The sequence below is a fragment of the Cetorhinus maximus genome, chromosome 1 (genome assembly GCF_964194155.1).
Source record: "Cetorhinus maximus chromosome 1, sCetMax3.hap1.1, whole genome shotgun sequence".
NCBI lineage: Eukaryota > Metazoa > Chordata > Chondrichthyes > Lamniformes > Cetorhinidae > Cetorhinus > Cetorhinus maximus.
In genome coordinates this window covers 61,718,028-61,730,281 of record NC_135879.1, presented here as the reverse complement: position 1 = coordinate 61,730,281, position 12,254 = coordinate 61,718,028, and the positions used below count along the sequence as shown (strand labels likewise).

Sequence of the window (12,254 nt, the reverse complement as noted above, 5' to 3'; positions counted from 1 at the left end):
GTGGAATCCTGCTGGAGTTGGCTGAAATGGTGGAGGGTGATCCTTTAAATGTGGAGACTGGTGGAGTGAAAAGTGAGGACATGGGGGACCCTATCATGGTTCTGAAAGGGAGAGGAAGGTGTGAGGGCAGAGGCGTGGGAGATGGGTCGGACACGGTTGAGGGCTCTGTCAACCACAGTCAGGGGGAACCCTCGGTAAAGGAAGACATGCCAGAAGCGCCATTTTGGAAGGCGCAATCATCGGAACAGATGCGACGGAGGTGAAGGAACTAAGAGAATGGGATGGAGTTCCTACAGGAAGCGGGGTGTGAGGACCTGTAGTCGAGGTAGCTGTGGGAATCGGTAGGCTTGTAATAAATATTGGTGGACAGTCTATCACCAGAAATGGAGACAGAGAGGTCAAGGAAGGGAAGGGAAGTGTTGAAAATGGACCATGTGAAGGTGATAGAGAGGTGAAAGTTGTAAGCAAATTTGGGAAATAAAAGGGAATTGGATTGCTTTCCGAAAAGAAAAAATGTGCAAGGTTACGGGGATAAGGAAGGGGAGTGAGATTAGGTAGATTGCTCTTTCAGTGAGGCAGTGCAGATTCAATGAGCCAAATGGCCTCCTTCTGCACTGTAAAGATTCTGTGATCCTGTGATATGCTAACCCACGTGTCTCTGTCTTTGATCCTAGAGGAGGAAAACATGAGGATCATGGAGCCTGGTTATTTAGCGGTATGCTTCATGACTTACAGAGACCAGAGAAGAAGAAGAGGAGAGCGGAAGGGCCTGCTGCGCATGCAGCTAAAGATCCGCAGTGAGCAGTCGCCTGTAGGCGCCTTGCTAGACCCAGGGTCTATAGACAGTGCCTGTCGTTCCTGCAAATGATTGAGAACCAGCGTCATCGAAGATTGTGCATGTCTAGGGAAGTGGTCGGCCGCATTTGGCACCTGCTTCAGGATTTGGCGTCACGTGCAGGGTTGCTTCCAGGCTCCCAGATATGATCTCTAGCTCAAAGACACACAATGCCTGATAGAGGGACCCAGCATGAGGAAGGGAGGGCCTGCTGAGAGCTACCCTCTGCCCTTGCTGCCATCCCTCCTCTCCTGTGGGCCCCAGTGCCCACGGCCCCCCCCTCCCATGATCACTCTTTTGTGGCCTGGGATCCAGTGATGATTCTAGGCCTTGGATAGGTGTAGTACCAGCAGCAGCCAACACCTCCCTGGTGGCACTGCCATTTCATAAATCTGCTGGCCTCTGATTGGCGGGGGTGAACTTCTGCCTCCAGAGTCCTTGATCACAGGAAAGGCCCACCGCTGTCCAGTTAAGTGCCTGAGTGGCACTTAATTTGTCAGGCCTTCCCTAAAAGAGGTGACATGGGTCTCCTGCCGCAAGACCCCTGTTACCTCCATGAAATCCAGACCAGAAGTTCTATCCTGTTAAAATGGTTGGTATTTGGAAGATGCAGAGGGATGGAATCAGTCCTTGGTGATCGTGTGAGGGTGATAACATGAGGCCACCAGTTTTCCACAATGCCCTATTTTCTATGACATTGACTTCATAGGGGGTTTAAATAGTTATTGATTTGCTATTATTCTTCTTGCACTACTGCCCAAGAACAATTTCACCTTCAGAATGTTTCAAGTAGTAAATGGGATTTACATACCAAAAACAGCTTTGCTATTATTTGACATTGGTAATTAAACTAGCAACAAGTTTAAGCTGTAAAACATCTAGGTGATCAAGGTATAAACACCAACACCATATGGACACGTACTCCACCTTTCAGTTATGAGTTAGCTGTTGGGAAGGGGAAACTCAGGCTCTTTGTGGATATTATCTTTGTTCAGACAAACCTGCCTCAAGGATCATAACAAAGTGTGAGATGGGATTGTATGAAAAGAGGGGCTCACCTGGGGATTTGACTGGAGAATAAGCTGTGTAGTAACCTCCTCTTTTAACTGTACTCATTCAGTTAACACACAAGCAGAAGGAAAAAACATTAAGGAGAGATGTTACCACACAATCATAAATAGAACAGAGTATCAAATTCAAAACACAAGAAGGGTTAAGAACAAAAGAAAATTAGTACAATTACAGACAACATTTAGCTGAGTAACAAAGACTAATATAAGGAGATGAAGACATATCAGAGATCACAAATATACAATCACACATAGGGCACAGTCCATTATGTTTACAGGTGTGAGAGACACAATTTTCTGAAATATAGTCAAGTAATCTTGAGAAACAGACCTGAAGAATAATTGTTTAATAATGACTGCAAACTGACTATGTGAAATAGGGCATTGAGTTTCCATTCAAAGATTCGGAGTATGTTATTTATATTAAACACAGCTTTATTCTGCTACATGGATAAGTTCAAACATGCAGGTGCCTTTTTTGTTGGTGCATTATGAAAGAATATATGTGCAGCTGGCTTATAAATAAAGTGGGGGTAATTTTAACTTTGGGTAATAATATAAAATTGCAATATCAAATTGGTAGCCCATTTTATAACCCGATTGATTTTCCTTTGCAACTGAAAGTACAGCGGGGTGTATAATTGGCAGCTAATTCAATATCAGCCATTTTATACCAAGGGGTTGTTTGTTGGGAAAGGAAACTGTATGTGTATCTGAGAAAGGTGAGGCAAAGAAAATCCTAAAGTGTTATCAGTTCTAAAATTCAAAGGATTAAATGTCTAACAAAGTCTCCAATTCATAATAAACATGATTTACTCCCTTGAATCTGTAGTACGTGGGTGATTTTTCTGCCAATCAGCTAGGGACACAATACACTTATTTACAATAGTTACTTGGAGAAACGTTCAAAAGCCTTTCATGTGACGTAAACATCAATTGAACTGTAAGGGATGAAGGTCAGAAATGGTCACTCAGAGAACAACTTAGACACAAGATAATACATTAGGAATAGAAGGGGTCTTTTTTTGTGCATAGAGGCAAATTATCTTCCTGCCAGCTCATTCACATACACAGTTTCCTTAGGGGCTTGTTCAAAGAAGTCCTTCACTTTTTTGGTGTTTTTACTGTACTGCCATTTAAAAAGTTGTACCTGATGCAGGCGACCTGCTTCGACGAGATGGCCCAGGACTTTTTGATCCGGAATGTCGTGAGGTACTACCAGAGCGTGAGTAGGATGATTTCATCACACGACACTCTGAAAAGAAAGGATGAGCCCTATTATTTTATCCTTTGCATTTCAGACTTTTACTAATAAATGGGTTTCATATCTTTATTGATTATAAAATGTGTATTATCTATATTACAATGCAGTTCCATATTTGCCTTCAACTGTGATGTCTTTAACATGGAATTATGGTTTCATATTGAGTGTGGCAGCAGAAGTTAGAGTTTTAGCTATACAAGAGAAGGAATACAGTAAAATCTTGATGAGCCGACTCTCAGGAGAGCCACCTCCAAATTTGTGTTACGTAGAGCTTCGTGATAGCCAAGGAGGCCTCATTATCACATGAATGCATCTCTATGTAACCTGATATGCCTACAAACGCAGCCGATGTCAAAAATAAGAGATTCAAATGCCAAATGAAAACACAGTAAAGCAGTAAACGTGTGAAAAAGTCTTTATTCAATTTGTCCACACCTTACAATGACCTGACCTTGCAAAAGGCCGGGTCATTGCATTAAAAAAGGCTGGATGTCATCCATGCAGTTTTGTTAACCCTGTACTGCGTGGATGGTATCTTGACATTCGTGAAGCAATGCAGTTTCTTGGACTTGCCTATCACAAGAAGCTGCAGCTTTTCATTGCCATCCATGTTGGCGCAGACCATAGCTCTGCTTTCCACCATTTCTCACCATGAGAAATTTTAGTTCGAGTGGCGGGCAGGCGCATGGTCCGACCGAGTGTAAAATGTTGCGTGATGACATTGGGCGACGTCATTGTGCACTTGCACGATATTTTGGTCGGCGGACACGTGCCAGAGCCAGCAGCGCACCCACCGACAATTAAAAGGCCTATCAAGGCCATTAAAGTCATAATTGAACTACCCACCCAACCTTATGGCTAGTGGGCAGGTGTAAAGGCCAAGAGGCCTTTGCATTTTTTAGGAAACTTCATCCAGGGGTGGGATGAGATTTCCAACAGCAAATAAAAATAAAATTTAAATTTCATTTGTAACATGTCCCTGATCATATGACAGAGTCATTTTTAAAATCTTTATTTATGGTGTTTTAAACTTCATCTCCCTGAGGCATGGAGCTTTTCCAGTGTGCACCCATGCAAAATTCGTGCTTGCCCACACCCTCCTCCCCCCCACCACACAGGGAGTGCTGAGTGCTGCCGCTCACATTTCACACCGGGCAGGCCTTAATTGGTCTGCCAGTGAGAAATCGTGGTCTGGCCCCAATTGCGGGTGGTGGTTGGCTTCCTGACCGCCCCCGCTGAGCCCGTCTGACGAGGGAAAAATCCGCCCCTTTGTGTTTCACCTTTAAACAGCAAAGAGCAGTTTGACAAAAGATGGTAAAACAGTCCGGTTTCACAGTCCGGGAGGTGATGCATACTCGTTCAAGATGTGGGCGAGATCACTTTGGAGCCAATCATCTGCCACTGTTGCTGTAACCTCCGCACCCTCACCACACGGATGACGGTGTTGCCCAGCCACCTGTTGCTGCATGAGGCCCAGTTTCTTTGCCAGGTTGATTTCCTTTTCCTGCAGGATTGGACTGGAGATGGGAACGTTATCTGCTCGGGCTGCCTTGAACCACGTTTTGCTGGAGAACATACCTGTTGGTTGAATTGTTTCAAGATATTCACCTTGTGTTTCATAATGGTGGACAAATTTGATGGTGGAATCTCCCACTCCTTTGCAATGTCCATGTCCCGCTTCGCTCCACGGTTTTCCACTTGCTGTATCAACTTCATCTTCTCTCCGATTGACAACGCTTAACTTTCTCACAAGTTGATCCTTACTCCCAGTTGATGCATATCCTTTCACAGGAAGATCTCGATGCCAAATGATGGCTTGCTCAGCGCTCTATTTTGTGCTCTTGTGTGGTCTAACTCCATTCTGGTTGGTTGGTGCGGTCATATTGACAAGCTTAGACAAGTTTGGTTAATCTGGAGTTACCAGTGAGGAATTTCAGTTTATCACAGGTGTTCTATGGGATTTGCTATTCTGCTAATGGGATTGGTTGACAACTTTGACGTAACCAAAATTTTGTGTCATCCTTGTTTGACATATCACGATTTCACTGTAACTTCAGTTATGAATTAAATAAGCACTTTGTGTTTTGTTATCTTTGTTTTCAATTGTACAAGGTATTGTAAATCTGAGAAGTTAAATTATCCAGGCTTATTTACAGTAGAGCCTTGTACAGGTGCTTTATACTGTGCAAGTGTCACTAGGTACCTGAAGTATAGGTTCACACATTTGGCTGCAACCCAAAACTAAATTAATGAGACCACTAAGACTTGCATGCTGGAGACCCATTAAAAATGATGTAAGGGAATTACAAAAGCATTACATTTGACTTGCACAGTAGTCTCAAGACATATTTCTAACATCCAAAGTTGAATCTTCCTGGTCCCATGGAGGCATGTTTGAAGGTGGAACTGGAAGCAACCTTGCAAATTAGAGCGTTGTGTTGGTGGGCAGATGTGTTGCTGCCTCCAGCAAGGTCACCCGGAACAATGGAAGTTGCTACCTCCCCAGCAGTGGCGGGTAGCCAATAGTTACCAATTAGGAGGCCAATGAGAGGTACGTGGAGGACACCTTTAGGTTTTTCCTGGCGTCGGAGCAACCTCCACTGAGTGCTGAGCCCAGCAACTCCACGGTGGGGCTGCCACCATTCAAAGCTGATGGTCCTCTAAGCCTATGGATCTCACAAACTGTCAGGAATGAGATTCACATTTGTTCCTGATGGAAGGCAGTAAGATTCTACCTCCAGTGTGCACTTACATAGGTCTTGCACCGTATGAAAGCACTTACAACTAGATCACAATCTGAAAATACAGCAACTCAAACTTACACTGAACTTTGGAGCCTCTACCATCACTATGCATTGCTCCAGGCTACAACATGTATGTCAAAGTGCATATTGCCACAGCAACTCAGTCTCCGAGGGATCTGGAACATACCACCACATCCACACTTACACTGAAACATCTCTGTTGTAACTGTAGTTTTAAGGAATGTAGTGACTGTAGGTTTAAGACTTATTGTACTGTGTAGTATCACATGACAGTGTGAACGAATCAGTACTAAGTGCGAGAAACCTTAGGGGTGGAATTTTGTTTAGTTGTAGATCTTGGTGGAAGCATGTAACTGCTGCTGAAGCTTTGTAAATAAATTTCACTGATTTTTATGAGAAACCTGTCTGGAAAATCAAGTCTATAACAACTAGTGATGAGGATAAATTGGTTCCGGCACTGTCCCTCGCCCAGTGAATGTGAGTATATTGTTTTAAACAGAAGAAAAGGAAATTATACCCACCAGGCATACCACTTTTTGGCAGGATCGACCCCTTCTATTCATCCACAGAGGATTGGAGTCAATATATAGAACATTTTAGTTTCTTTTTCCAAGCAAATGAAATAATGGTGGAGGAAAAAAGAAAAGCAATTCTCCTAAGCGTGTGGGAGTAAAACTTATAATTTAATCAATAGTTTGATGGCCCCGAACGCTCCTGATTCGAAGACCTTCAGTGAATTGGTAGACCTTGTAAAGGGTCATTTTCAACTCAAACCCTCCATAATCTTGCAACGGTTGAAATTTAATTTGAGAGTAAGAGCCCTGGGGGAAACCATAGCCACATACATAGCGAAGCTGAAACAGCTAACTGAACATTGTGACCCTAAAGGATATGTTAAAGGATCGTTTGGTCTGCGGTGTGCACGATGATGCTGTTCAACGACAGTTATTAGCTGAAGTGAATAACGATTTTAAAAGAGCATTGGAAATAGCATTTGCGATGGGAAGTGCCAAGTGGGACTCGCAGGCCTTACAGCGTGTATAAAATGACGCCTTTTTCTAGTTGGACCTCCAGGTGTGATGCGAAAACCAAGGAATCAGCTGCGAAGCAGGAGACAGTCCCTGCTACCCGAAAATTTAAAAAATATACAGGGGACAGCTCAGCAGCAAATCTGAAAATGAATTGTTACCGATGTGGAAGTAACCATATCCTGAAACTTGCCGTTTTAAAGAGGTGTAGTGCCATTATTGCCATAAAAGAGGGCACATACTGAAGCAATGTAAAGCAAGGTTGAGACAGACTCCCAGGCAGCAAACTAAACTGATCGAAGTACATAATGTGGAAGAACTTGAAACCGCTAATTCCTAAAAACAGAGCCAATCACTGTTACTCTGCAGTTCAATGAAAAACCTTTGATTATGGAACTGGATACCTGTGCATCAACCACTATAGTGGGGGAGCACATATTCAAATATTTAAACAAGGGTACTCAACAATTGAATATGGAACAAACTTCAGTCAAATTGAAAACATATACTGGTGAAGCCATACAAGTGAAAGGTATTACCACTGTACCTGTTTAATATAAGCACCAGGCAGCACAGCTCCCTTTGATTGTAGTGGAAGGTGAAGGACCAAGCCTTCTAGGTCGTGATTGGTTAAAAGAAATTAAACTAAATTGATCTGAAATTTTCCAGCTGAGAGCAGGGGGACTGCCAGAGCTGCTAAGGAAATATGACAAGGTCTTTCGAGAGGAACTGGGGAAAATCAAGGGCCTACAGGCTAAGATCTATGTTGACCCTGAAGCAACTCCTCGTTTTTTAAAGCCAGGGCCTGTGCCTTATGCCCTGCGAAGGTTGACACCAAATTAAACTGTTTAGGGAGCGGGGTATTATTCAGCCAGTTCAATTTTCCGAATGGGCAGCATCCATAGTCCTGGTCTTGAAACTGGATCAAACCATCCGTATCTGTGGGGATTACAAGTTAACAGTAAACAAGGCTGCCAAGTCAGACAAGTACCCTTTGTTTCAGATTTCCAGCATCCGCAGTATTTTGCTTTTATCCTATCCCCATGATTGAGGATCTGTTTGTCAAATTAGCAGGAGTGAGAATTTACACTAAATTAGATCTGAGTCATGCATATCAGCAGCTGGAACTGGATGATACATCCAGAGGATTTGTAACCATAAACACAGTCAAAGGGTTGTATCAATACACATGCCTGCCTTTGGCATTTCTTCAGCCTGCGTGATTTTCCAGAGGACGATGAGAGCTTGCTACAAGGGCTACCTCAAGTTGTGGTCCACCTGGATGACATCCTAATAAGCGGGTTAACAGAAGTGAACACTTGGCTAACTTGGGAGAAGTCTTAAAACGATTCTTGGAAGCAGTGGTGCGCTTGAAAAAGGAAAAGTGTATCTTTCAGACAAGTGAAGTCATTTACTTAGGCCACCGGGTGGATGCCCAGGGGATACACTTGATAGAAGAGAAAGTTAAAGCTATTAAAGAGGCACCCCCACCTACAAATGTGTCAGAGCTCAAGTCATTCTTGGGTATGGTAAATTATTATGGTTGATTCCTACCCAACTTATCAATGGTCCTAGCCCCTCTACCCTCATTATTAAAGGGAAAAACAACGTTGGTCTTGGAAGTCACCTCAAGAAGAAGCCTTCACGAAAGTTAAACAGCTCTTGCACTCTTCGAACTTGTTAGTGCACGACCCGACAAAAGAATTGGTGCTAACTTGTGACATATCCCACTATATGGTGGCAGCAGTACTATCTCACAAGATGGACGATGGTTCAGAAAGGCTATGTATCCAGAACCCTCTCTATGACCAAGAAGGATTATTCACAAATCAAGAAGGGTTATCGATTATTTTTGGAGTTAAAAAATCCCACCTGTATGTACATGGTCGACACTTTACTCTAGAATCTGATCACAAACCACTCTTGGGCCTGTTTAGCGAAGAGAAAGCTATCTCTCTCATAGCTTCTGCAAGAATTCAAAGATGGGATTTGACTTTATCATCACATGAATATACTTATACATGAATAGACCAGGGATGCATATAGCCAATGCAGATGCCCTATCACCTTCCTTTGCAGGAGAGCATTGAACATGCTCCAACTCCCCAAGAATTGTATTAGTGATGAACTTCCTGGATTCTTCACCAGTCTGCGCAAGACAAATAAGAAACTGGGTGAACCATGATCCAGTCTTCTCTAAAGTACGAGAACAAGTATTGAAAGGATGGGTCCCAGGAATGAAACCCCGAAGAATTGACTCCATTCTTCACTCGAGGGAATGAATTGAGTAGTCAAGATGGTATCTTACTATGGGGTACACGAGTCGTCGTTCCTTCACGATGAAGGGAACCTCTCTCAACTGAGTTGCATAGCGCGCATCCTGGAATTTCCAAAATGAAAATGCTTGCAAGGAGCTATATATGGTGGCCAGGTATAGACAGTGATATAGAAAAAATGGTTAAACACTGTCTCCAGTGCCAGCAACAACAGAAGTTGCCTGTTGCAGCCGAACTGCAACCGTGGGAACGGCCTGGTCGACCCTGGGTGAGGCTGCATATAGATTATGTAGGTTCATTTCTAGGCACCATGTTTCTACTAATAATCAATGCACATTCCAAATGGTTAGACGGGTACAAAGCTAGGTCGCCAATGTCAGGTGTGACTACAGAAAGGTTACGCCAAAGCTTTTCTATACATGGATTTCTGGAAGTCATTGTCTCAGACAATGGTACTGCATTCACTAGTGCTGAATTTCAAAGACTCATGAGGCTAAATGGTATCAAACATGTAAAGACAGCACCATATCATCCATCATCTAATGGATTGGCCGAGAGAGCAGTACGAACTTTTAAAGTTGGGATGAAAAAATTGTCGGGAAGATCATTGGAGACTTGGGTCACGTTTCCTGTTTCACTATAGAACAACCCCCCACACTACTACAGGTTCAACACCTTCAGAATTACTTATGAAGCGCCGCCTTCATACGAGATTAAGCCTGGTACTTCCCAATTTGGAGGGAAAGGTAGAGAACGTCAAAGGAATCAAAAAGTAACTCATGATTTGCATAGTTGAGAGCGAGAATTTACTGTCAGTGAAACAGTATTTGTACAAAACTTCAGTGGTGGATTGAATTGGTTATCTGGTGTAATAGTTTTTGTGACTGGACCGCTGTCGTACCACGTAGAAGTGGAGGGCTGGATCACCTGAAAATACGTGCATCATTTGAGAAGAAGGGAGATACCCCAACAAACCGATGTTCCACCTATAACCATTGTAGAACCTGTGGTCCCTGTTGTGATTGATCAACCAAGGATAGACATATCAGATGTCTCCGTCGGGGTGGATAACACTGAACTGCTTGTGCCTAAGGAGGTATCTGATGTTTCTGTGGTTCCAGAAAATGAAGATTCAGTAAGAGACTCTAAAGTTGTGGAGCTACGACGTTCCACCCAGATCATGAAACTACCTGAGAGACTTAATTTATAATTTCATGAGCCATATGTATATTTGTAATGTCATGAATGTAATTGTTCTTGAAATTATAAATTGTAAAAAAAAATTAAAGGGAGAGGAATGTAGTGACTGTAGCTTTAAGATTTATTGTACTGTGTAGTATCACGTGACAGTGTGAACAAATCAGCATTAAGCACAGGGAACCTTAGGGGTGGTGTTTTACCTAGTTGTGGATCTTGATGGAAGCACGTAACTGCTGCTGAAGCTCTGTGAATAAAGATCACTGTTTTTTATGAGAGATCTGTCTGGAAAATCAAGTCTAAAATGCTTCACCTGTTGTTTATGTGGGGGCAGCAATTGGACATTGAGCAGGAATTGAGAGTTAGAGCAGGTAAACGAGTTGAGAAATTACAATGGGGTGAGAGCCTGAGCAGAATTTGTAATTGAGGATTTGAAAATGAATAAATTAATATATTGGGGGATACAGAACCAAAGAAGATTGACCAGGATGGAGATGATACATGTGAAATAAAGGAGTTCTTATGTGTTTTGGCCCTACTTGGCACTAATGAATAATAAATAACAATAAATGTAAATAAACTGCTACTTTGGAAATGGCCAAGCTGGTATTTTGTTTTCACCAGGTACTTCTGCCTTGCAAGTCAAACATCCCTTGTGAAGCAAGTTCCTCGAAGCCTAAAGGAGACAGAGTGTCCTGCACTTCTACCAAGGCAAACTATATCTCCATTCCACACAGGAATCCTATAAAAAACTTACCGTAATTTCTACTCTTTAGTGGCATAACGGTTTGGTTTCAAGAGCATCTGGACTATTTTCTTAAGTAATCAAATTTGGTGCAATGCTCCTTCAATGTGATTCAGTGTAAATTCTATCACCCACAAACTCACATTGGCCCAGATCTTCCTATCCCTATAGTGGTGAATGCTGAGACGTTTACCATTATTGAGACGCTCAATGGCATCAGATGTTCCTGGAAGCCAATTTATGCCCAAACCTACACTGGTATGCCAAAATGACTGTGTGGGAGCCCTCACTGGGGGCGAGGGGGCTGAGCAGTGTTGGAGTGTGTGGGCATTGTTGGGGGGCCATGAGAGGGTGCGGGCAATGTCGGGGAGTAAAAGTTGTTGTGGGGATGGGGGGGTGGGTGAGTATTGTTGGACGAGTGAGTATTGTCGGGGAGAGGGGGGTGAGTGAGCATTGTTGGGAGGTGTAGACATTGTTGGGGTTTGTGGGTGGTGCGCATTATTGGGTGGTGTGGTGGAGGTGAGCATTGTTGGAGATGAGCATTCTCAGGAGTGTGTGGAGATGGTGAACACTGTCAGGGATGTGGGAGGGGGTGAGCATTATCAGGGATATGCAGGGGTTGAGCATCATCAGGGATGTGAATGGAGGGAGCATTGTTGGGGGTGTGGGGGTTGTGAGCATTGTCAGGGGTTGGGGGTCAGTACTGTCATGGAGTGTGGGGGGCATGAACATTGTCGGGGAATGAGGAAGGTCAGCATTCCCGGGAGTGAGTATTGTCAGGCTGCAGAATAGGAGTAAACATTGTCAGGGTCTGTGAGGGTGTGTGGGTGAACATTGTCGAGGGGCGTAGGGGTGGGAATGAGCACTGTCGGTATGCAGGGGTGGGATGATAATTGTTGGGTGGGGTGAGCATTGTCAGGGAGTGGGGGTAGTGGACATAGTCAGGGTGTGGGGGTGGGGTGAGCATTGTCGGGGTGTGGGGGTGGGGTGAGCATTGTCAGGGTGCAGGGGTGGGGTAGGCATTTTCAGGAAGTTGGCGGGGGGGGGGGGGAATGAGTATTGACGGAGATATGG

The 12,254-nt window shown here is 43.7% G+C and overlaps 1 protein-coding gene across 3 annotated transcripts in view; it reads right to left on the bottom strand.

Moving 5' to 3' along the window:
• The window catches only part of dclk2a (doublecortin-like kinase 2a), a 430,953-nt gene that overhangs the window by 173,479 nt on the left and 245,220 nt on the right, over positions 1–12,254 (bottom strand). For 2 of the 3 annotated variants that reach the window (XM_078541259.1, XM_078541256.1), the window contains exons 4-5: positions 3,056–3,160; positions 1,894–1,941 (exon numbers count right to left, since the gene is read on the bottom strand). In XM_078541259.1, coding sequence (XP_078397385.1) covers positions 1,894–1,941; positions 3,056–3,160 — 153 coding nt within the window. The remainder of the gene's footprint in view (positions 1–1,893; positions 1,942–3,055; positions 3,161–12,254) is intronic. The other variant, XM_078541257.1, reaches the window with a different exon arrangement.